This window comes from Struthio camelus, chromosome 3 (genome assembly GCF_040807025.1).
Source record: "Struthio camelus isolate bStrCam1 chromosome 3, bStrCam1.hap1, whole genome shotgun sequence".
Lineage (NCBI taxonomy): Eukaryota > Metazoa > Chordata > Aves > Struthioniformes > Struthionidae > Struthio > Struthio camelus.
The window spans coordinates 10378305-10404775 of record NC_090944.1 but is presented as its reverse complement, the minus strand read 5'-3'; the positions used below and the strand labels follow the sequence as shown (position 1 = coordinate 10404775).

Here is a 26471-nt window from a genome sequence, read left to right as displayed (position 1 = left end):
AAGTTAGAGTAATTAACTCAAATTGAACTGTGGGCTCACTCTTCTTTTTTAATGATCTTACTCTCCTGTGTTTCTTGGTGTTTGTCATATTTACTATCACTAATGTTTTAGCAATTGTGAACAGTGTTCATTTTTTTTCCGCGTCAAAAAGAAAGCGCCATCTGTTTTGTCATAGTTGTTCATTCAATGTGGGGTGTGATTTTTTTGTTCGTTGACTTCAAAGACAAAGCATTTGATAAGAACAAGTGCCTTTGATAAGAATAAGCAAGAAAGACTGCAGCCCAGTCTCTTTTCCACTTGTCTCTGTCATAGTAAAGACATTAAAAATATTCTTACAGATGGGTTCCAAAATCTGGGCTTCAGCCTTCAGATCCAAACACCTAAAGCAGCTTAGCATTAAAAATGCAGGACACCAGGATCTCCCACGCAAACTGGACGTATTCGTCTCCTCACATCTATACTTACCTAGCCAAATTCAAGATTTCCCACTGTTTCACAGACCCAGCTTTTGCAGTTTTATTTGGCATCTTGAAATATTTCTTACCATATTTGCTTGCATAGCTGGTATGGATTTTCATGCAGATCTTGCCTTCGTACATTACAGCATGGCCATGTCCATCTGTTCTAAAATTAAGGGTACTTTGCTCCTTCAGTACAACCATCACTCAGGTGTGGTTGTGTGCTGCAGCGTGCAACCATTTCACGAACAAATTTAATTACATTTTTTGTTCTGCTCCAGTTCACAGGTCTAAAGGGTTACATGGGAATCTCAGCTCTCTGTTTGTAGAAGTAAAATCAAAGTAGTCACTGCCTTTGATAGTTTCAGAGAAAACCTCAAAAATATAAGCAAGGAAGACACAAAGCTCAAAAGGACAAAAATATACAAATATCAGTTTTTGTGGGTTTTGCTTGGGGTCTGACTCATGCTTTTTGTGCCTCAAGGGCTACTAATGCTGACCGAATTCTCATTGTCAAAGGCCAGCTTAATTGTGAGGAACAGGGTTATGGCTACTCTTGCCGCTGCTTTTTCTACCTGAGCCAGGGCATTCACAACTCTGTATGTCAAAATCTACTCTTGTTACTCTTGAACAGTAAAATTGGTGTGACAAAAACAAACTTTATTCCCATGCTAGTAAGGCATTGATTCTGCATGACTCAAACAAACCCTACTCTATTTTTGCTTCTCTTGTAGTTACCATTAAGCAAGCGGGATGACTCAGGTGCCTGCTGACTACCTGTCCACCACCAGCTCCTATAACTATGAGCAGCCCCTTCCCTCTGTGGCTCGGACAAGTACTATCACCCAGGTTCCCCCAGCCAAAAAAATAACCTTCTTCAAGAGCGGGGATCCTCAGTTTGGGGGAGTAAAGATGGCCATCAATCAGCGAAGCTTCAAGAGCTTCAATGCACTCATGGATGACCTCTCCCATCGGGTTCCATTGCCGTTTGGGGTACGAACCATCACCACCCCACGAGGAATACACTGCATCAGTGAGCTAGACCAGCTGGAGGATGGAGGATGCTACCTTTGCTCTGATAAGAAATATGTCAAGCCTATCAGCATTACTTCTGCTGGACAGAGGCCAGGCCCTCCACGAAATGGCCGTCCTTCCAGTACTTTGAGGAGAGCAGCTCAGGAGGGAAGGCTTGAAGATTATTCCACACCTTTCACTCAGCATGGCCCCAGAATACCTAAGAAAATCACTCTACTTAAGAATGGAGAAATTGGTTTCAGGCGCTCCATTATCTTGAATCGCAGGAATGCCAGAAGCTTTAAAACACTCCTAGATGAGATTTCAGAGATCCTGCAGTTCCCGGTGAAGAAGCTCTACACTGTTGATGGAAAGAAGGTAAGTATCTCTGACGCCTGGTGCTGGTCAGTTAGTCAAACAGGTGCTATCACATCACTATTTGCATTCCCTGTAATGCAAATCCTATAGCTCTCAGTGCCAGTAATTTACCCACATTATCTTGGCCCTTTGAGCTTATGCAGCTAGTGTCATATTAGTTACTTCCACGTCACACCAAGGGGTGAGGTAAAAGGATCATGTTCAGCCATTTGAGAGTTTCTTACATCAGATACTGATTTGGGTCAACAAGAGGTAACTTCTGACAGAAGCCCAAAGGCTCAAAGTTTTGCAGCTGGATATACAATCCGGCTCTCGCAGCCCAAGCGAGAACACAAGCAAAACCAGTTGTGCTGCAAGGGTAGATGATGACTTGTTTCCTCCCAGTGCAGTCCTGAAGAAGGGCAGTGTAGAGCTGCAACTCCTTGATGAGCAGCATGCCAGTGGTTCCCATAGCCTCCTAAAATATGCCTTCAGAGCACATTTATGCTGCCAAAGCTGTGGTTTGGGAAGGTGCAGTGATTATGACTGTTTTAATTACTCCAACTGGGACAAGGAAATGGAAATGTCCTTTGTACTGACATCACACCCTAGCAGAACCTGGCTAGAGATTCATGGAAAATCCATGAAAAAAATTATGGAAAGAGATCCTCACAGGTCATCTAATTTATTTTCCTGCCTCAAGGCAAGATCGCTCCCTCTCCATTGTTTCAATTAGGTGCTTGCCCAACCTGCTTTTACAAACCTCCAGTAATGGAGTTTCTACCCTCTCCTAGGCAGTATGTTCCAACCCTGACTTAACTTTTCTGTCCCTAACAACTGGGAAGTCAACAAAACAAGATAGCCACTAGGTCATGTCCTGCTTTGGCACAGTTCCTAGTAGAATGGGGTCCTGCTCATGATGTGGGATCCTCAGCACTATGATAACATAACTAATACATGCATAAATGATTAGGGTATGAATAGGATCAGAAGGCACATTTGTGTGGATGATTTGGTGAAAGTGCCAATTGTGGTGGATGCTTATAATAGGAACAGAGCATGTACAACTCCTTTGTTGTTCTGTTCCCAGAAGGATTTCCTGACAAACCTGAGACTCTCCTTATTTCTTCTCCATCTGCTTGTAACCCATACAGTAACTTGTGCTTCTGTTTCCTCTGAAGAGGTCTTACATTTAGCCAGACTTGTCAATGGCAATGCAGCCAAATAAAGCAGTTCCCACCGTGCCCCTGCTGCTTGGCACATTTTCCGTCTTTACAGTGAAGTGTTTCACCTTCTCAATGGCGATTTTCCAATCATTTGCGGTGTCCCACACTGAGCCAGACCACTGAAATGACTTGGGTTCAAATACTCCACTCTCCAGGAGAGAAAAAAAAATTGAAGGATTATTTTTAACCCGGATCACTTTGACCTGGCACAGGGACAGGAGTGTGCAGCTAAGAAGGAAAGAGGGAGGGGATAATGGTGTCTTAAGCCGGCTTTCCTTCTAGAGGCAACGTGTCATATCCCAGTGCTTTCTGCCAAGCCCACGACTCTGCAAAGAGGTCCTTGTTCTCACCTGGTGGATCTAAGGAAAATATTCTTCCCAAACATCCTATTGCTACAGCTCTCCTAACCCTACTGATCTAGAGACTGTGAGACGTCTTATCTAGCCTGAATGCGGTCATAGATGAAACTCCAGGAAAAGGATCGTTCCACTCCACGTATGCTAGACAAGTCAAACTGTAATGTCACTGAGGGTGACTGAGGGAGAAGCTGAGTCCCACATCCCACAGAAACTGAGGATTTATGAGAAGGGGCCCAGAAACAAGAGAAGGAGCTTAGCTGCAGACAGCCTGAATATGGCCTGAAATAAAACAGAGGAAAATTCATCTTCTGTAACTTAATTGCCTGAGGGCCAGTTGCCTAAGTTCATTCAAGATGAATAAAATGGTATCCATAATGTGAAATTTCTACGTGTAAGTATTTAGAGTCTGTATGTTCCTACGTGAGCAGGTCATCTCAGTGCCCAACACCGTGGATGCTATACAGTGAGCTGCCTCAACAGCTACCGGTGCCTATCTTAGAGTGAGTGGGACTAGTTACTAAACTTTTTGACCATATTGATGAATTCTCCATGGAATATAATAGGAGAGTAATAAAGATGGCTCTCATGTAGACAAATGCATTGTAGGGAAGATGAATCCCATGTCCTAGAGTATTTCAATAGTCAGTGGAAAGAAATAAGCAATTTCTAGGTAGCTATCTAAATGAGCATAGATATCTGGGGTTAGATTCACTCCAGATTCAGCTATCTAAACTTCAGTGTCTAAATGCCAGTGTCTATTAGCAAGTTATATGTCCGAGCTCCCATAGAGCTGTTGAGGCTTAGCCAACACAGTCAGCTGCACTTGGAGCTAGCCAAAGGTAGATATCTACTCTAGAGACTTTCAGAATCATTTAGGTTCTGGTCTTCTAGCTTCTATCAGTCTTATTATTTGCAAGGTGAAGTCCCAAAAGGTTTTCACAGGATGGTAGGTTTTTGATTACTCCTTTTACAGTGTACAACAGCTACAGCTATACTACTAAATTTAAAAGTGTCAGATCAGGAAACTGGCTCTCTCTCCGTTACATTGCTAACTTGTTAACATCCTCCCTGGTTTGGTCTTGGCCCAGAGAAGCAATGTCCCAAACAATTCCTGGACAAGTTTGAGAGTTAGGGCCTGGGACCATTCCCTACAAGCAGTTTGGATGTGGCCACTCAATGTTAGAAGGGCCAGACTCCACCACTCGGCCTCCGTGCTGAAGAACGGGCTCTGACCCTACTTAGTTCACCAGTACAAAAGGAGCTAACTTGAATTAGAAAAAAAATAAGCATAACCTTGTGGCTAAAGCATGTTACAATGTAAGGATAAGTAGTTCATTTTGTGAGTGATATTTCCGGTTTTCCAGACCTGGACCAGGCTATATGGGGATAATGATCTGGTGTAACTACAGTAACTACCTCTTCACTTCCATTTTTGAGAATTTGCACCCATTGTTCTGAAGAAGGGTGTTACCTCCTACCACTTAATGCAGTCCTAATGTTCTCCTTGTGATTCTTAAATGAGTTTTCCACAATTTTCCTTTTAGTCATCACCAAGCCTTTTCCTCTTTCTTCTAGTCGTTACAAACTAATATTTTACCTGAGATACGCAATAAACACACACTCCCTAAACACAGTATCTTCACAATTCTTCAACATATATCTTTCTTTCCATTTAGACATACAGTTATCTTTTGCATTTTCAGCTCTGTAGTGTTGAATTGTTTCCCGGTCATGCTGTCTATAGATCTCTATTTTTCCATAGTCCAATCTGTCATTCTAACACATCGAGACTTGGCAAGACATGACTGGGATGTCATAGGCAATAACTGACCAGAAGTCATCACTGTGAAGTATTTAAACCCGATGGTACCTGCTGTGTTTTGCACATTAACACTTTTGCTAACAGTGGAGCCCTGTTTTGAGTTTCAAGCTACGTAGCTCTCTTCAGGAGATACTATGGCAATAGCTTTGTCCATTGCTGCTGCATTCATCTTATCCGCGCTCTCAATGGGCCTTTGTTGATGGAAATGGTTCCGTCCACGCTGCGCATGAATGTAACACAAAAAGATATTGATGATCTTTGTTGCAGCTACATTATCTCTCTGGGAGCCCATAAAGTTTAAAATTATCTACATAGAAGGTATGGTTGAGAGTGATGTTTTCCACAGTGAGTCTCAGGGCTCCCCTGGAGACCTTTTCCCGGAATTTATTTATCATATCCAGAAAAGTGGGAGTAGATCAAGCACCATGATGTAATCTATCCGCATTCCTGTGGGATTTGTTTTTGGATCTGAAAATTTTTATAATCATCTTGTTGATCAGCACTTCATCTTCAACGTCTTATTAATTTAATTCACACTCTTTTTATTTCTCTGTAGAATGTCCAGTTCTTTACTAGGTGGCTATAGGTCCAACCTGATCAATGTTACAAACTTCCATGCAGCTAGAAAATGCATAATTGTTAATATATTTACTGGATAATCTTTCAAAGTGATTCTATTCCTCCCTTAATTTTAATCATTTACCTCTTGCTGTTGAACTGTTATTCACTGCTTATGCAGTGGTCATTCTCGTGAGGACTTTCTGGATAGTCTTGGGTGCAAAGCATCTAAACCGAAAAAAAAAAAAGTCATTGTCTTGGGTCTTTTCCAGTCTTTTACTTTCTTAAGGGTCCTCTATCCTATTCTTGGTCTTCTGTCAAATTTGTATTATGCTTCATCTTCAACATCTCTGTTCCTTACATACAACTGCTTGTGTCCCAGAGTTTTCACCAGAGACAGATGGTTTCTTTGAGGACGGAAAGATGTGAATCTGTTGCATAGTCTGGGGGATTGCCTGAAATAACCTCCTTTGGCTGATGCTGAAGATTAATTTTGACTATATCTTGTCTTCATAAGTACACCTGCATTTTTTGGTAACAATGAAGTCACATCTCTGTTCTTCCATGACTGCTCAAAGATGTCTAGATTCTTTATATTTCTTGAGTGTTTCCTTGTTTCTGATATTATTCTCTTTGAATAATAACTTGAAATCTCATTTAAAAGTGCTGTTAACTTCTTTTATCATTGTCTATGTGTACTGTCACAAGCCTTCTTGTTACAGAGGCCACTGCTGCTAGGGCAGGGGGGAGAAGGAAGAGATGAAGTTGGAAATAATGGCTTTTGACATTCATTCCCATGATTTGACAGATTAGTTGAATAGCAATGTAATAGCGTGCATATCTGGACTACTGCTTGATTGACTTTGTAACTGTCTGGCTTAGAATAATGTAATTCACAGCATTTAATAGCAGAATCACAATGGTTTTTTTTGCTGCCAGTTTTTCCTTGGTCTCTTGAAAATTGAAAAGTGAAAAGGAAAATCTCCCTTTCTACAGATGAATCCATCGATGTAAGTACTTCCATCGATGTAAGCACTACTTGTAGGCCTGAGAGTCCTGCTCCTCCGGTCTCCTTTTGTTTTGTTCTTCTACTACATCTCAAGATATAAACTTGAATCTTAAGATAAGTTACATCACCTCTGAGACTGAAAATATGGTTGGCATATATTGTCCCAGCACCTCATTTTTCAGTTCTTTAACTTTTTTGAATACACCCAGAACACTTCAAAATTACAAGACTTTGATTTCCCATTATACCTTTATGTAGGTATAAACTGAGACACATGTAGAACAGGCTTGTTGTTTTGTGCTCTTTTTATGTACTGTTGATTTGAAAAAGCAGAAAAGAAAAGTCTTTTCATCCTTTTGTTAGTTCACCTAGTCCACAAATGTTTCCACTAAACTTTTAGGTTGAATTTAATCATAATTCACAGGGAAATATGCATTTGGACCAAAAGTCTCACGAGGCTTTGCATATCAATACTTTTTATTCTTTGGGGAAAAAGTCTTGTCGTCTCATGTATTTTAATAGTCTTCATTTCCTCTTTTTTCCTTCTCTTTTTTTTTAATTGTCTTTACCCTTAAGGTTTTACCTAAAAAGGAAGAAATGCTAGTCTTTCCATGAAGCCAGTGAAGAGCTGAACATTTTATCTCTTATTCATGGAAAAAAGTCAGAAGAAGGTCACGGGCAGCTGTGCAGAATCCTAAGACAGGCGGAATTGATAGCAAGCCGAAGGGACTTGTTGTAGGGTCAAGATCCATTGGAGGCCTTGCAGAGATCTTACTTTTGCGACCATGTTTTTGCTGTTACTCTGTCTCTTCTTGCTCCCATTTGTCTGCTTATTCACCTCTTGCATATTTTCAAAATCATACTTTATGAGCTTCCTGTGGAAAGGTCATTCTCTTCATTGCTTGTTTCTTCAGTGCTCAGTATTATGGGGCCTTGATTTCTCTCTGGTCATAAAGACTTTTTCAGTGCTATGAATTCAGAATTAATCAATAATAATTATGCAAAACGTAGGTCAGTTAGAAATATTAATTGAAAGATCCTAATTCCAATATTAGCATAAATCCAGAGTGGTACCATTGGAATCTGCACATTTGAATTTTCATTCTAATTCCTGAAGCTTTGAACCAGTTGAAATCAATACTGCAGGAGGTAACAACAGACTGATTTTTGTGCCAATATAAGCAAAAAGACTGCTTTTTTGCAGCTTTTTTATGTCACACACAGTGCCTACTAGGAAGGAAGTGCTAGCCCCACAGAAGTGAGTAGGAGCCTGAGTATTTGGGCACTGCTTTCAGTAGAGTCAAAAACCGGTCTTCCCAACACAAATAATGATTTTTGTTGTCAGTTTCTAAATCAAAACAGTCATTTGATGAATATCGCACTGCAGAGGAATTTTATTTGCTTTTTAACTTAGAAAACAGCAGTTGAATTTTCAGCAAGTGTAAATCATTTAGCTGTTTTCAGGTCAAGGTTTTAGTTGCTGTGATTCCAGTTTACTAACAGGACGAGCACTGCTTTTCAGTATCTGTTAATTAGGTTAATGTTGACTTGCCACTAACTTGCCGGTGAAACTTTTTATCTGTGCAGGGAGGTTTGCCCAATGAAAGACAGATAGGCCTGGATTCATTTCATCTAAATCTGATCAGCTTATTAGACATTTAAGATGGAGGTCATTTTGCCTGCAGGAGGTGATTGTCTCTTTTATTGACTACAGAAGATCAGAAGACTGACTCAGACTAGTCAACTAAAATTAGGAGAAATTAGTCCAGTTCTAAATTTTTATACACTTTTATAAAGCGCTATGTATATTTAAATATTAGCAAACACAATACATGGAACTCTACAACTGAAAGTCTCCTGGCTGATGAGACAGTTGAAAACTGTAGCTCATCTAGCTTTTGCTAGGGACATCAGTTCTGCATTAAAAAAGAAATGATTAATGGTCATTAGGAGTTCTCTGAGCCGTAGGAGCCCAGCAACCTAGTCTAGTCCCAGATGTCCTGGCTCCTGCACTTACTCTTGAATCACTAGACCCTCCATTTACTGACTGTCTTAAAAATAAAAGCCATCTCTTCCTTAAAATCCAATACCCTTTCTTGTATGGTGTTTGAAACCACACTGTGTTATGGCAAATAGTCTGCGTAGTTACAGCTACTGGTAACAATTACCATGAGGTTCTCTAACGGGATTTATCAAGGAGTAGAAGAGTCTTCCAAGGACTGTGGCCAGTTTTATGTTTGTTGGTGTCAGGCCAAGACTTGGATGTTTTTTTGCTTAGGCGCGCTCAAGGCTGACCATAAGCTATTATATTTGATGATAGATACACTGATCTAGTCTGTTACACAGAAAGGCAGAGCAGATGACGAGAAAGGCCCTCTATTCCCTCAAGCTCTGCAAGAGAGAACATTGCAGAACGAGCATTGTATACAACAAAAGTTCCTCAAGGGATCAGCAAATTACTATGTGAGCTAATCTGGGGAGCAATCATGAGTTAAGGAATTCTTTTGCAGGCACCACTAACTTGAGAATGTAAAGGATTAGCTATTAGAAACTCCTTAGGGTACAGACCCTGATTTTGTTCTATGTTTGTGTACAGTTTGGAACAAGAGACACTAGGTGCTATGGCAAGTTTAACTCTGGGTCAAATCAAGCCGTCTTTGGCAGTGGCCAGTTGTAGCAGTCTTTTGGGAAGGATAGGAGGGCCCATATGAAGAGATTCATTCGCCAGCCAGCCTCCAGCAACTTGTAGGCTAAGATCTCTTCAAGACAGAAGGATCGTCATTGGCTACAGCTATTACAATAAATGAAATAGTATCGGGGACTTTCTCTGACGCTGAGGCCAAATGGTACAGTCTGGTAATATCTCTACTGTGTAACTTCCAAAATAGGGTCTAATTCTCTCAGCCTCCAAGACTGGGCAGCCACATCCAAACTACTTATTGAGAAAGGTCCCTTGTAACTCTGTCTTGGGAATTGCTTGGGAGAATGACAGTTGATCCAGGCCTTAAAAGCACCAAAGACTATTCTAGCATTCCAGTAATACAGAAAAGAGTGTTCCAGAGCCTTGGATCTACCATTGTTTAATTTTGTAGTAAATGTAGAACCTTTCTTTTTAGTTGTTATTAGTAAAGCTATTGGCCAAACTACTAGTACTAAATCATCCTTAATAATGGTTGCATCTACAGTGACCTTAGGGTGCAAGGCCAGGAAACAGGCTTGTCTGACATGTTTCCTGATTGAGATTTAAATAGCTGTTTAGCCATTTCTAGGACATCTGTAGATTCCCCGCAGGCATCATCAAGGCTGCCCATATCTGGGCTGTCCATGAAACCTGTCTGTTTTTATGACTGGTATCATCAAGACCCTGATGGAACTGAAAGAAGGAAATGGAATTACATGGAGTCAAATGTGCCTGTTTAAAATATGGTATATATGGAACCAATAAGATAAGAGAGGTGGTAATTTTCCTTCTTGAGATAGTTGATTTTCTCATTCCCATTTGACATTTTCACTGTGGTGCTTGGTGTCATGCTGTTTTTCAGGTATGAATAATTGCAGCTAAGTTCAGACCCTCATCTGGTTCAAACTGTTGTTATCAAGTGAGCTGTACCACTTTCCACCCACCATATGCACGTGACTCATAGTCTGAAAACAAACCACAGGTTTCAGGTTCAATATTCTCTGGTCCCATGCCAAAACCGCAATGACTCCAACAAGATTTACATAAGTGATCTGTAAACCTCAGCAAAACTTTCCGTGAACCTGATCCATAAGGAGACTCATATCCAGGTGTGTTTTATGAACCTTTGAGATGCTCTGAAATCATTTGGCCCATTGCCTTACAAGATGTGGCTAAATGGACTCTGTGTTAGCCACTTTCTTATCTAACATATACCAAATCTAATACTTTCTTATCTAACATATACCAAATGCAAATGATTCCCTTAGCCTGAGGAGATTTGGTTTTCTCAGTACTAATGTAGCAAAGTGTAACTACATTCTAATTCTTTTGAATTTAATCCGGCTCAAAGACATTTGTAATAATACTATTGAATATATGCAATAATATTTGTGAACATGATGATTCTATTTATTCACTTACCAAGAAGAGAAAAATTCCACCCTCTCCTGGAAAAACTGTAAATTTCCTTTAAATAAAAATAATTTTTTCTTCAAAGAATTTTTACAGGAAAAGTAGTTTTTTTTCATAGGGAAATCTAGTTTTCCAAATGCAGATTTTGGATTTTTTAACAATAATGGGAAAGGAAAAGACAACGTCTTCTGCATTTTCATCAGTTTGCTTCTTCCTTAGGGCTCAGAACAGAGAATGCAAAGGACTCTGATGCAACTCAGTAAGCTAGTTCTGGTTCTCTTTTGACACACATTTCTGAAACAAATTCAATTAATGTCAGGGGAGTAACTTTTACTATGTTGCCAGCGTTCATGTTTGTGCTATCAGCTTTGCAATATTGGGGGTGAAGCCCTGGCCTCAGTAAGAAGAAAATTCAGTTAAATCAGGTTTTCCAACCTGATGTGTTTCTCTTTATGCTCTGAGATTCTTTAGTCAGATGATTATCTGAGCATCCTAGGCTGCATCCACAGCGCTCAGTGAAGCCTAATGCACAGATGCTCAAGCTAGGAGATGCCCAGGATGGTTAGACCATGGTGCAATGCCATATGGATTTATAAGCGGGATCTAGAAGCAGTAGGATAGATATACTCAGTCCTGGTGTATTCACTTACAGCTAGTTGGAGCTCATCTAGGTTGTGCTACCCCCATCAGCTTCCAGTTGGAGTAACTTCTCATCCATAGTGTAGATATGCCTTTAGCTTCTGTATAGAAAGAATAAGTTTAGAGAACTTCTGGTCACGGGGCAAAACCCGGACTCATAAACCAAATTATTCCCACTGACTCAGTCACCACAAAGCTAATCAGAATTGAATGCTTAGCATTTTTCAAAGAGCTGTCAGTTTTTAAGCTAATCCTGCACTCCGAGAAGATGAGGACAGGTGCTTGGGGTGGGGTGGATATTAGCCTGACTCACGATTTTCAAATGCTGATGCCAAAGGTGCGGCTGGTGGACTTATATTCTAGTAAGCAATTGTAGCATGTCAGAAGATGGGAGATCTTTGACAGAAACTTTCCAAGAAATACCTTCCTCTTTGGGAAGTGGAAATCTGCACACTTAATGGCAATCTTGAGATTATTTCTCTTGCAGATTCACAATTTTAAAAGTCTTTCGTGTTAGACCTCATACTGAGCTGATGGGGTGGGTCTGCAGGGAAAAGGCCATCAAAGGTTGCATATGAAGTCAGTTGATGGGGAGTCAGCTCCAGGTCAATCCAGTGATCAGTAGGAGTCTCAGACAGGCACCCATGGTCTCAGCCTCTGCAGAAGCAGTAACCATGGCAGCCCTCACATGATCCTGCCAGCTTGCCCTCCAAACTGACCTGGGCCGTCAGTCTGTTACCTTCCCTTCTTCTTTGTCCTCTTCATCTATTTCTCAAAAACTGTTCTGCTTTTTTCCTGCTCCTTTTTTTCAGTCTTTCCTCTTCCTTCTCCTTTTTCCTTGCAGTATTTCTCTTCTGCTGCTACCCAAATGATTTCCAATGGCCATTGAATCTTCTGATTGCAATGTTTCTCATGAACTGCTGAAGGACCTGTTTATCCAGACTTTTTCCAGGGCCAAACTCAGTACATTTACGTTATGCATGCATAAAGTGTCATACAGAGGGGACAGGCCTCTGTGAGTTCTTCAGGAAAAGCTGCCAGCAGTATAATAGGTAAACATAATCTTTACCGGTGGTTGACTAAGAGAGAAGTACAGTGCATTAGTGCTCTGTCTTTCACATATTTTACTTGCCTGCTTGAGTGCTACATGGCCTGATTTCCAGATCACAAAGCTGTCATTTTTCATGTAGGTTTACACAGAGGTTAAAACAGATATCTAGACAGCTTGTAGGAAAAGTTTTCCTGCAGCCCATGACTGAACAGTTCTAGGAGAGACTGACGTTTTGAGAAGTACTAGCATGACAAATCATCTTATATTGCCGCCTTTTAGCTACAGTACAGCATCTGGAGCAATGGGTTTGTTCCTATTTCCATGATATAACTATCAAATAATGATAACAACATGCCACTTACACTTAGCAGGTTCCCTGCTATTGCAAGAGCTTAGGACATTGTCATCTATCCTACTTCCTGCATGTAGATTTTGGGGCCTTAGATTTGATATGAGGTGTTGGAGATCATGTGAGCTCCAATGTGGGAGAGGACGGGATGTTGTGTAGACTTTTCTGAATTATTTAGCTGGATGCTACAATTTGTAGGAGATCAGATCCATTCTCTCACCCTCCTAGTCCTATGCAGCAGTTCCCTACTTTCACTTCAACAGTACGTTGTGCTCAACCTTCTGAAGTGATGGGAGAACCTCCTGACTGTGCATGAAGTACACACCCATGCCACATCCATTCACTCCCATGGCCTCTCCGCAGACAGAAATGGAGCATTTCATTTTGGTAGTGTGTGTGTGTGTGTGTGTGTGTGTGTGTGGTGAGGGGGGGGGGGTTGCCCATGCTATGTCAGCGAAAGCAAGGTCAAGTAAAGCACTTTCCTTTACCTTCCGCCTTCTTTTCTTCAGCTAATTTGCTAATATGTATGTGGGCATGGAGTGGCTACACCCCATGATTCATCCTCTGACCAACAGATTAGCATAGCTTTAAAAAGCCACTCCCCAGAAGAGCCACTTTCTAATTCCTTCAGTGCAAAATTTGGCAATGGAAAGGCAAACGGGTTCCTTACATGAATAAAATGTAATATTTACTATAGTTAAACTAGGATACCCCAGCTCACATCCTGGATCCCTCTGTGCTGAGTGTGGTACAATTAATGAGTAAAAGGGCCGTGTGTGCTCCAGAAAGTTGTGAATCTGAATGAAAGACAAAAGAGAACAGATGAAAGAGCACAAGGAAACGAGGCAATATGAGTCAGCATGACAGGCAATGAACTCAGCCCGTTAGCCTTTCTTGAACATCTATTACAAGCTTTTCCTGTTTCTCCCTCCCATCTCCACACTCCTTTGGAAGGTGGATCAGCTCGTAGACTTGTGATCTCAAATATGTCTTGCATTATTTTTCCTTTCTCTCTCTCTCTCTCTGACTCTTTCAAATTTCTTTGGCTGGCCAGTAGCCAGCAGAGAAAAAGGCAAGGGTATTTCCCTGCATTTTAACCTCATCAGAAACCGACATTTGTGTTCAGCTTCTGAGTACAGCTTCTGCGGGTTCTGGGAAGAATCAGAAGATATTCTCCACAATAAGCAACAGATTCCTTATTTTAGAAATTTTATGTTTGTCTTTCTTCCATTTAGGTATAGATGACAATTATAGTATTAATTGTGCTACAGTAGCACCTAGAGGTCCTTGCTGAGATCACAGCCCCATTGTGCTGGCTAATCTACAGTACCGTTCAAGGAGACAAGCCATTCTCCACACTGCATAGCAACCAAATCAACAGAAAAGGCGTAATTCAGAAAAGAGGATGTGCTTTTATTTCCACCTCACATGTGGTGGTCTCCTCACAAATGGGGCTTAGAGTAGTGTCCATGAACCATTTCTAATAGAAGGAATAATTTTTTTGCCTATTTTTTTTGAACCAATCCATACACGATTTATATCCAGCTATGACAAGGAGTTCCTATGGTATGGGAATAATGAAGTATACAAGTAAACAAACCTTTACTGCTTTGCACAGTCACAATTTTATTGTCATAAATACAAACATCTTAATAAAAAATAAAGACAAAGACGTCATTTGCTTGGAATAGTCTGTGCATGTAAATTTAAACACAGCAAAATGCAACATTTTTCACATGGCAGCACCTGATCTTTAAGGCACCACAGTGGTTTGTGGACTAAAAAAGCTGAGTGATACAAACAAAGAGAGTTCAAGGTTTTCTTGAGAGCTCAGGTTTTCTGCTTTCTGGACCAAAACTTCACTCACAGCCTCCCTAATTCCCTTGGTTCCTGATCCCAAGTCTGCAGAGGTTAACAAGTTTCTCTCCTTCGGTTCCAGTGGGATTTGAATCAGGGCTTACAACAGGACTGAGAGCCATCATTTCACTGTGAGATGTTATGCAATGAAACTATAGCAGGAGTCTATTTCAACCCATGAGTGTAAACTACTACAGATCGTTCCCTGTACATTTCACTCTAGTGGATTTTAAGTCTGAATTTTGAGCTGCCTTGAACTGTGGACAGCCTTGTCCATGAGTTCATATGGTAGGATTATTACACTGAGGGAACTCAAAGGAGGGCTTGAACGGAGCCTGAGCAAGGTGTTGAGTAATACAAAGAAATTCCTGCTCATGTTTTCCTAAACCCCCTCAAAGATGTTTATCACAAGCAGTTCATTTTCTTCCATTTCAGTCCTGACTGTTCACTTATAACAGATTGAAATATTTTGGCAGTTACTAAGTATTTCGATTCAGCTTGGAAATGAAGACACTTAATTCTGTCTGCATATGAGCTAATGTCAGGATCCAGTGCAAGAAGAAGCAAATACATTTAGGTACCTAAGCAGAGGTGTCTACTGGTGTGCTAGATATCCACATTGCCATCATCACACAGTCCACAAAGATCTAGTAAGTCCTGTCAATGGAGCCTAGAGTTATTTATCTCCCCCTGTGTTGATGCCAAGGGATAGATTTTTCTTTTCTAAGGTCAGGCATCTACAGCCTTCTGAGTTACACAAAGGTATCCAAGGCACAGGGCTGGCAGATTTGACATAAAGATTTGTGGGCATTCTCTAATTTTCTCCCCTCTTTCTTCTCCACCTCAAAAGAGAACACCAAAAACATTTAAGGTGACATTTAAGGTAACATTTTAGATAACACTTGCCCATACAGGACAATGGGTCGGGCATTGGATGCAAAGCTCTATCTAACTCCTGGAATAGAAATAGGAATGGGAGTTTAGTCTTTGTAAATGTAGATGTTGGCATCTGAGATAGATAAGATAGATGAGATGCAGGCTCCAGAAAAGCCAGTGGAAGTTCTATCATTAGTTGAAATGGGGCCAGGATTTCACTCAGCACATTCAGTAACATGAGGAGGCACTTACATGTCCGGATGTTCAGGATCTGATCCTTTCATATCGGAAATAATTTTGTTTATATCCCTTAAAAAGGCAATTTTGAGAAGCAATATCCTGGGTAAAAAATAACTTTCATTGAAAAAATGGCCTTTACAAATAAAAATATTTGCTAAACTTTGTGGAGTTTTAAAGGCAGCTTGTTTTTTACTGGGGTAGGAAGGATTTTCATTTCTACTTTTCTTCCTTTTCTCTCTTTTTCCTTTTGTCTTCCTCCTTTTTTTCTACCTATATGAGGACACATGGAAAGACCTCACTAAAGGAACAGAACAGAAACAAGAAAGTAAAGGAAAAGAAATATATGCGGCAAATCCTGCTCAAAATATTATCATTTATTAAGTTATAGGCTTTCTATACACTTTCTAAGTAAGCTAGAAAGATGTTTCTTTTAGAAATGCATGACCTAAAAGTAGATATATTGACAGAAACGAGAACTGATAGAGATAGGAGGATAGACTGAGCTTCTGGGGATATTTTCTGTTTCTGCTTCATGAAACTAATCATACAGACACAGGATTTTTGTTGCTTCACACAAAGCGTTGTCTAATGTAAGCTCTAGAGAGCAAAGACTCTCTTACTGTGCTTTTTTACAGCGCTAAACACAATGGGTCTCAGGTTGCGGGTGTTGTTATAGTGCAAACGGTAAATAAAAAGTAATGGGGAGGCGACTGGATTTTATTGTGTTGGCCACTCAAAAGTTGATGTTGCACGCTTTGCTGTGGGAAAATTTTCCAGCAGCGTTAAGGACTTCATGTGTAACCCAGCAACAGGTCATGAGATGGAGATGAAGAGGCCATCTGTTAGCCTGGGTTCTCATGAGAGGGAGCAGAAGTCCTTCACAGGGGTGTCCCACACTGTGCAGCAATGAGACAATGTTGGAGGTAATATTTGAGAAAGTGTTTGAGGTAACATTAGGGAAAGTCACGACTCTCTTCTCTTCCTGAGCAGAAGGAGGAGAATTAATGATCAACCTGCCGTGCAGCATCTACTTGGTGATAATTGCTGTCCCATGCAGAAATTAGAAGAATTAGAGAAGCTAATTCTCTATAAGGGAACCTGAAAGGACACCAGTTCCATCCCCTTCCTGAGTCTCACATTGATCATGCTTATTTCTTTGCCAGAAGATGTAAACCTCCCCAAAAATGAGATATGTCCTCTCTTAGGCTGTATCTCCCAACCCTTCCCTAATCTTGTGAGATCTGATGAAGACATAGCGGGACTTCTCCTTCAATGGAATTATACTGCAAGAGAGCCTGTCAACAGCCTGTGATAGAGTCTTAAGTTCTCTACTATTTATATTGTCTCCATAACCACGTTTATTTTAGGGGGGTTATCTAAATGTCAATTTATTCTGGGCCTGGAAGGTAAAACCTAGGTCTGCTCCTTCAACTTATGGTAATCCACTTGTTCTTCTCTTTCCAGATCGACAGCATGCAGGCTCTGCTTCACTGCCCCAGTGTGCTAGTGTGTGTGGGCCGGGAACCATTTAAACCTGTACCAGTGGAGAATTTGAGGAAACACTCTGCTGAGAAGCTGCCTGGCCTGGCTTCCCGTTCCAATGGCAACAATATCAATGAAAACAATGAAAGTAAGAAAATCTCAGGGGCTGATTGCATAGTGTAGCTTGCTCTTGAGCCGAAAGTTGTCTGCAGGCCTGTGTGTCCCACAACATGGAAATTGCAGGCATCTATTGTACTGCCCTAATGCGCAAATTTCATGTGCGCGGCTTCATTTGCAAAATGTGCCTCCCTCTCTCTGCCTCCCAGGCATTTCCATCCTCCCCTTCTTTTTCTCTGGCTTCCTTCTAGGATTTCCTCCCTACACCCTCCAGTCTTTCTTTTACATGCTCCCCGTGTCTGGCTGACTTCCCTTCGTCTTTCATATCTCTGTGTCTCCTTTTCCTTCCAGAACGCCCACCTTTCCTGTGTCTGCCTCTGAGACTCCTCAAACCCTTGAGATTTCCCACGAATCCTCTGTCCCCTTGTCTGGCTGTCACATAAAAATCAGCACTTTTGCATTTGCCTGCACAGGGACCAGAGGATGCCCTGATCTTAGAAACTTGTATCTGTCAGCAGAAGACTCAGTTTCTCAGACTTTATTATACTTTTTCTACCTGCTGTATAACTTTTCAAGGTTTGAAGGGTATTCCAGTCTCCAGAGAACTGACAGCTACCTGCAGTGTAGCTCTTTGGAAACAAAACGTTTGTATGGAAAGGTTACATCCAAGAAGATGTATGTTATAGGTTGCTCAGGACAATATTTCTTGGACAGCTAATAATGAGTTATTTAGCATCAAAGGTAATTATCCCAGCTACCTTCTGTAGCCAATGAAGAGAAATTGCCCATTTCCAGAGCGCAATTCATCACACCTACATCAGAGATTTGTTTTAGGATGAAATGAATTGTGCTCTGAAAGTGCCTCTTCCTCTCCACTGTCAATAACAAGAGCCGGGACTCACTTATGTTTTGACAACTAACTGAAGAAACTGAAGTACAGAGGAGTCCCATACTCACTGTCTAAGACAGAAAAAATTGGAGGGAGGAGGGGGAATAAACCGAAGCTCTTCGTCCATCAAGAGAACGAACAAATATGTTGGTTCGAATGCATAAGGATGGTTAGATAGGGGCTATTTCATATGACCTTGTTTGGTGTGTTCCCTGTTACACACTTCCTTCCTAAAGTGCCTCCATTCAGTTGCCCACATGCCCACAGAAACAAACGGCTGTCTAGAGGTGTGCAAGTAAGCTCCGAACAAGCTATGCAAGTATTAGAAACAAGATAGACCCACGTCCTGCAAGACATCCTGATAGCAACATACTCCACTTGTACTGGAGGATCTAGCACCTGAATAAATCTGTGTAGATCATTGCACTGGGCCATAGAGATGTGCTTTGGATTAAAATTCTTGAAATATCCTTACTACCACTGATTCTACTGATCCTACAGCTACCACTGTAGTTACTTGTAAATATCATCAGCTTACTCTTCCCTTTTCGTTTGCCCCTTCTGTGTTAATAAACATCATAATTATTCATAGTGGTACATGTCTGCACGGAACGAGTGCTGCTCTGGCATACACTGCCGCAGCCGTGCTTCCTGGCACGTGAGCGGGTAAGTAGGCGATGCAGAATAAATGTATGACACTTGACCATTAGCTAAAGAAGTGGGTCATTTCTCCATGTATGTTTCTTTGGACTGCGTAAGAAGAATGAGAACATGCTCAGGTAAATAAAGGAATATTCGCAATGTGATAAGAAAGGAAAACTTTAAGACTAAATTATTCTGCATATTTTTTCCTTCTTGGCATATATTACACTATATAATACAAAAAAAAGTACTTGTATTCCAATTTAGATTCAAAAAGGTAATGTTAAGGTATTGAAGCTTTTACTATAGACTATTCATTCAAAACTTAACATTTATGGCCTTCGGTTATTCAAAGCCAAATTTGCAAATGAGGTAAACTGGCATATGTTTAACTTTAATGGAACAATATCAATATTCACTATTTTTTATGGTTCAGTCTGTATATTTTTTGACTTCTTCAAATCAGTTAACATTTCTCTCCTTCTTTCTTTTCTTTTTCAAAACTCCAGTGAACTTCGGACTGAAAGCCAAAAAAAGCGTAATTCATCCACGGTCAGCATCAAGCAATAGGTCAATGAGATTTTCTTTATCATCAGAAAAGTCCTATCCAAATGGTCTCACTACATCACCAGATAATGGCGCACCTTTCACAAACAATTATGCACATGCAAAACCTGGGGACCTGGTCCATTCCTTGGTCAACGATGACATAGAAAAACGGGTACATGTGAACAAGGACGGCAGTCTGTCTGTAGAGATGAAAGTCCGCTTCCGCTTGCTAAATGATGAGACTTTGCAATGGTCCACCCAGATCAAAAAGTCCAATTTGATGAGCCAGATGCCTTGTGAAGAGTCAGGTGTAGAGGAGGACAGCGGAGTAGACCCCATAAACAAAATGAACCCAGAAGCCAGCTCAGAAGCAGATGATTCATTATATCCATGTGATGTTGATTCTTACATGTCAAAACTCGAGGAATCAGAATGTGAAGAGGCTCAATGTCATAGCTGTGGCAAGAAGCATCAGGACTATGACATCTGGAAAAACCCCATGCACAGTTCGCAGAGGGAAGAGCCCAGTGTACGGAGCACCTGGCACAAACGGTCATCATGCTCCAGCACATCTTCCCGGAGGAGGGTAGTCCACAAAAAAATGGCTTCTGTGGATAGCCTCCACACCACATCCAGTGAGGAATTCTCTGAGCACATTGTGCGAGAGTCATCATCCTACTCAGAGACTATAGAGAACAGGGTGGCATATCGTTCCATTAAAAAGTGTACATGTCGAAGCGATTTGTCTACAGGTGCTTCCAATGGAGATCAGCAAGAATGCACCCGGACAAGCACAAGCAATAGTCAGAGGCCTTCCTCTTTGGGTTTAGCATCACATTCAAGCTGTGAAAACAACCTGGATCCCCAAGAAGTCCCTGAAGACCAGGAGGACAGCAAAACCAATTCACAGAACGGAGATGAAAATTGCTTTGATGTTTCCTCTGTGAAGCACATGAAGGAGGATGCAGAGGAGGATGAAAGCAGCAGAGTTGGGAGCATCTTGTCAAGGTCATCTCTGCAATCCAGACAGAGCAAGAAGAACATATGTGAGGAAACAAGTAGCACGGGTAGGAGCATGTCCTCCTCCAGCCTTCAGAAGGCAAATGAAGAAGATAACACTGTATGCTCCACTCCTGCCAACAGTAGGCACAGCAGGTCTAGTAACTGTAGCATGCCAAGAGCAAAGAGTGAACAGGATGACCACTCTGAAGACAATGTGGTGGTCTCCTCCTTTTCCAGTGAGTCCTGCCCTAAGAAAGAGTCTCAAGAGGCAGAAGTGGAACAAGAGAAAAATGAAATCAATGAAGTCAGCTCAGTGTCACCAAAAACAAAGCCCAGCCAATCAGTCAGAGATGAAAGCAGTGAAGGTGAACGATACTCTGCACAAGGAACCCTCCGCTCCATAGCTAGTGACGGGCACAGCAGGAGAAGTGACAGTGATGAAATCATTCTGTGCAATGCCTCTTGCTCTTCCAGAGGATCCAAGAAGAGCAAACACAGTCATACGCATCTGGATGCACAGTCTGAAATGTCTGTGTCATCTCTTGAATCCACTCAAAATAGAAAGAATTCCCTACATGCAGATGAGCTGAGATCATGCAGCAGGGTATCTAATTACTCCAAAAGTTCATGTGAAGTCAAGAAAAAAACTATGAGAGAGCTGATGTCTCATAATTCCGGCTCTTTTCACTCAAACATTTCATCTGCTAATGAATCAGAGGCAATTGCTGTTATTACTGAGAAGAAAAGCTCAAAAAGTACCACTAACGGCTACAGTGAATCCTCAAAAGGTTCAAAGAAGAGAAGCCAGAGGGAAGAGAATAGCAAGCCATCATCCCTGTGCTCAAGTGTTTCAAGCCCTAATGGAAAAGGAGGAGAGTGTCATTCCAAGCTGAATTCAGAGACCCCTTCTTCAAGACCTGGAAGTACGAGTGAGAGTGTATGTTCAAAAGGTGACCACTTAACTGATACTGGGAATAAGAATGGAAATCCTGCAAGTGTCAGCTCAAGACTCTCTTCAAACTCAGAAGTAAAAGATCAATGTTTGTTGACACAGATATCCCAGGAAAGTGATGACAGGTGTTCACAATCAAATATATCTCAATCTTCCACATCAAGGCAGAGAACAACAAGGAATCTTCATGTGAAGATGTCAAACTCCAGCCAAGCATCAGTTTCAGAGACTGTGTCAGTATGCAGCATGCATTGCCCAGCCCCACCAAAAGGGAAGCCAAGCAGCCAAAAGATACGATCAGCCACGTTGAAGAATTCCTCTGTGAGCAGCACAGGTACCGAATCAGTGCTAACCATGGGAAAAGATCAAAAAGAAATTGTAGATTCCTCAAAACAAACTTCCTTGGGTTCTAAATCAACTGCAAAGGAGATAAATGACAAGAAAAATAAAGAGGTTGATTATTCTTTCAAAGAAAAAGTGAAGGAAGCATTAGAAGGCATGGGCACGCAGGAGGAAGAAAGTGATTTAATGCCATCTACTCTGCCAAATACATCTCCAGAAGAAGTTGTACAAGAGTGGCTAAGCAAAATCCCTTCAGAAACATTACTTATGAAATATGAAATGGAAGAAGCCAGAGAGGAGGCATGTATAGAGGCAACCACTGAGGTATCACACCGTACAAATGCTGAAGAAATCTCAGAAGAGGAAAAATCTGGGAAAAAGAATGTGGAGGAGGAGGAAAATGAACCAAACGATGAAGTGGAAAAAGAGACAGCTGAAGCCAGTGCTATTAATGAAGAGGGTGAACTATGCCTCAATCAGGAACAAACTTCTGAGGTGGTGTCAGAACCTGCCAAGGCCAGCCAGGCAGAATGTAGCCAGTCAGTTGCATCAAGCCAAAATAACATCAGAAGAGACCTGCCAACCTCTATCCAGACTTCTGTGCAGATCATGAAGGCCTTGCTCGGTTCAAAACATGAAACAAAATTCGATCGGTCACACAGTTTGCCTGAAGTGTCCCCCACTATGGGGAGAAAACTGAGTGATTCTGCCATCAGTTTGATTACTTGTCTTGCCAGTCTCCAGCTCCTTGATGAAGAGTCAGAAGATCCATCAGATAAATCAAAGCGTTTGAATAAGCCAAGGTATATGGAACTGCTAAATATTTTTCAAGCCCTGTGGTTCGGATGCACAGCTGAAAAAAGTGGTCCAAGTTCAGGCCAAGAAGCAAGTGATCAGGCAAAGGCAAGCTCTGGGTTTAAAGTCCCCAAATCCATAGATGATGACTTCACTCCCATGTCCTCCTCTGGGGTTGATGTTAGCAGTGGTTCCAGTGGCTCAGGAGAAGAGAGTACAGCTGGTGCCAGAGATTGCACATTATTGGCACAGAAAACTTTTGAATCCGAATTAGCTGGACAAGAGGAAACTGCAGAGACTGGCACTGAACTGACTGAGGCTGAGGAGCAAGATAAAGAGGAAGAGCAGTCATCCCGACCTTCAACAGCCTGCTCAAAACTGAAAGGTGAGGAAAAAGCACAGTCTACCAGAGAGGACTCTCTAATTCAGGAGGCAGAAGATAATAAGGAGGATCAGTGCAATAACTGTGAAAATGGTCAGGAGGAAGAGGGAGAAAACGAAAATGAGGAAAACAATAAATTAGCTGAAAATGGAGAACAAGGAGCTGAAGCTGTAAATGATGACCTCCCAAAAGAAAATCTTCAGAATGCAGCTGATCAGCTAGCTACTACCAATGATGCAAACATCAGTGATGCCAATAGTGACACAAAACTAAAAGCTGATTTGGAAAAGCAGCTTGTAGAAGAGTCTCCAAATGACCCAGAGTCCCATGTTGAGGCAGACACTGCTGTGGACACATCTCTTGTCCAACAGAACCCAATGGATCCGGACCCCATCTGGGTCCTGAAGCTGCTCAAGAAAATCGAGAAGGAGTTCATGACTCACTATGTCAGTGCCATGAATGAGTTCAAAGTCAGGTGGAACCTACAGGACAACCAGCAGTTGGATGAAATGATCCTGGAGCTGAAGGAGGAAGTGAGCAAAAGGATACAAAAAAGCATAGAGAGGGAGCTGAGGAAGATCAAAAGCAGAGCAGGGAGGAAGACGCCAAGACCTCCGTGTCAACCACTCAAGCGTGAGTCAACGCTCCACATTGAGCAGAGGAGACGGCGACTGCAGACTATGCATGAAAAGTCATTCTTCAGTGACAAGAATGGAACCCAGAGTAGGTTGGCAGGCACATCAGAGTTATCGTTTGATGTAGACGAAGAGCTAGCATTTAATGCAGCTTTTGAGGCCAGTGTTAGTGAACAACCAAGTGAGGAAGAATATTGCCCATGTGACTCTTGTGTGAGGAAAAAAATGGTTTCCAAGCCCACAAGAAACCCAGTGGTGGCCACCAATGCCCCAGTCATGAAAGCATTTGATTTACATCAGATCCTGAAGATGAAGAAAGATGATGATGAGGAAATCTGTGAATCAGAAGCAGCCCAGGACAACAAGGCAGTTTCCAGCAACCCTCTAGAGGAAGCAGCAGAGAATGGCAATGCAAACAGGGAGAATGATGAAGGTGAACTCCAGCCAAGTGAGGTGGAAGAGGAGGGCAATGAAGAAAAGGAGTCAGAATTAAATGAGATGGATGAATCAGGGTTGAATGAAGATGCAGAAGAACCTGAAATATCAGGCAGTCAAAACTGTGAGATGGAGGATGAGGTTAAAGATGAAGAGACCAGGGAAGAAGAAGTGGAGGAAGTGGAAGAAGTGGGCCAAGAAATGAAAGAGAGGGAAGAAGAAGAGGAAACAAAAGAGGAGGAGGAAGAAGAAACAAAAGAGGAGGAGGAGGAAGTGAAGGAGGAAGAAGAAGAAGAAGCAAAAGAGGAGGAGGAGGAAGCAAAGGAGGAAGAAGAAGAAACAAAAGAGGAGGAGGAGGAAGTGAAGGAGGAAGACGAAGAAGCAAAAGAGGAGGAGGAGGAAGTGAAGGAGGAAGAAGAAACAAAAGAGGAGGAGGAGGAAGCGGAGGAGGAGGAAGAAACAAAAGAGGAAGAGGAGGAAGTGAAGGAGGAGGAAGAAGAAGCAAAAGAGGAGAAGGGAGGGCAAGAAGAGGAGGAAGAAACAAAAGAGGAGGGGGAGGAAGTAAAAGAAGAGGAGGAAGAAACAAAGGAGGGGGAGAAAGAAGCAAAAGAAGATGAAGAAGAAAAAAAACAGGAGGAGCTGGAAGGGGAAGAAGAGAAAGAAAAAACAAATGAGGAGAAGGAAGAAGCAGAAGAGGAAAAAGAGGAAGCAAAAGAGGAGGAAGAAATAAAGGAAGAGGAGGAGGAAGCACACAGGGAAGAGGAAGAACAAGAAGAAGAAACACAACATGAAGAGCAGGAAGCTGAAGAGGAGTCTAAAGCTGAAGATGAAGCTGAAAGAGAAGCAGAGGAACCAGAAAGTGGGGTTAATGTGGCTGCTGAACAGGAGGAGGCATCTGAATATGGAGGACATGCTGATGGCTCTGCGGCTGATGACAGTGTTGAAGGAGATGCTTCAGAAGGAAATGAAGAAGCTGAGCAGGAAACCCGAGATGATGTTGAGGTGCTGGAAGAAGCAAACCCAGAGTCAGAAAGTGAGACATGCTCACTCAAGGAGGAAAACAACAATGAAGGAGGTGACAAATGTGAGGAGAATGATGAGGAACCAACCAGTAATGACCATGACCAGGCAAATGAAAAATACAAAGATGAAGGCAACAGCAAAGCTTCTCTGGGAGCTTCCAAGGTTCGAAGAAACAAAAACATCAAAAGATCAGAGACTTTGAACAAAGCAGCCGCCTTTTCTTGTTATTCTTCCATCGGAAACTTCTCACAGCAATCCCAGAAAGGGTCTGATGATGAAGAAGAGGAATGCAAAGACAACAATAACCCCACAAGTGACCTCCCCAATGGAGAGACTCAAAGTGATGAGAGCAGCAAGCCTTCAAAGATGTATCCTGACAGTGAGGAAGAAGAAGAGGACAAAGCGTCTTCCTGCACTGATCCCATGGGAGAGGAGGATCAGGTGGATGCTGAAAGTGAAGATCCAAAGGAGGATGACCATACTGATGAGGTTCAGGCTTCTAAAAAGAAAGAAGACTCTGATGAGATTGACCAGGATGACCTGGACTTCTAGAACTGTTTATCAAAAACTGGTTTTTTTCTTTTTTTCTTTTTTTTTAAAGTATATTTTCATTACATATTGCAGTAACTCCAGTGAGTCAAGCCATCATAACTGGCTTTTCTTCTGAGTTAAATGTGTTAAACTTTATTTTGAATCCTGTGAGTAAAATTGCATTTACCTGCCCTCATTTCTAGAGGGCTGGCAAACCCATTAAGATTTAGTGGTTTCAATAGAAAAGTGGTTTCAGGGAAAAGATTTTGTTTGTTTGTGATATCTTCTTGTCCCCTTTCTTTTAAGAGGAACCATGCTGTTTGCTGCTTGAGTGACCTGTGGCTTTCCTGGGCATCATATCTGATTGACCTCAGGATGCCTTTTGTCTGTTGCATGCCATTTTTTCTGGAAAGATTGCCAATTACAGAATCATGACAAAATCTGGATTCATTGCCAAAGTCTGGTCAGAGCCCACAGACATGTACACTCATTTTTTCTCCTACCATCCTTTCTTTTTTCCTTCCCTTCCCTTCCCTTCCCTTCCCTTCCCTTCCCTTCCCTTCCCTTCCCTTCCCTTCCCTTCCCTTCCCTTCCCTTCCCTTCCCTTCCCTTCCCTTCCCTTCCCTTCCCTTCCCTTCCCTTCCCTTCCCTTCCCTTCCCTTCCCTTCCCTTCCCTTCCCTTCCCTCCCCTTCCCTTCCCTTCCCTTCCCTTCCCTCCCCTTCCCTTCCCTTCCCTCCCCTCCCCTCCCCTCCCCTCCCCTTCCCTTCCCTTCCCTTCTTTTCCCTT

General features: G+C 41.9%; 1 protein-coding gene across 1 annotated transcript; it reads left to right on the top strand.

Moving 5' to 3' along the window:
- The first annotated feature begins 1211 nt into the window (after positions 1 to 1211).
- RP1L1 (RP1 like 1) lies at positions 1212 to 25705 on the top strand. The gene is made up of 6 exons (XM_068936394.1): positions 1212 to 1850; positions 17373 to 17569; positions 18084 to 18182; positions 19432 to 24319; positions 24425 to 24532; positions 25016 to 25705. The coding sequence occupies exons 1-6, from the start codon at positions 1212 to 1214 to the stop codon at positions 25703 to 25705; spliced, it is 6621 nt and encodes a 2206-aa protein (XP_068792495.1).
- Positions 25706 to 26471: the final 766 nt, after the last annotated feature.

Coding starts and splice junctions, on each gene's coding strand:
- RP1L1 (XM_068936394.1), top strand. CDS start 1,212: ATGACTCAGGTGCCTGCTGACTACCTGTCCACCACCAGCTCCTATAAC. Junction 1,851..17,372: donor ACACTGTTGATGGAAAGAAG/GTAAGTATCTCT, acceptor TTCTCTTTCCAG/ATCGACAGCATGCAGGCTCT. Junction 17,570..18,083: donor TCAGGGGCTGATTGCATAGT/GTAGCTTGCTCT, acceptor TAACTTTTCAAG/GTTTGAAGGGTATTCCAGTC.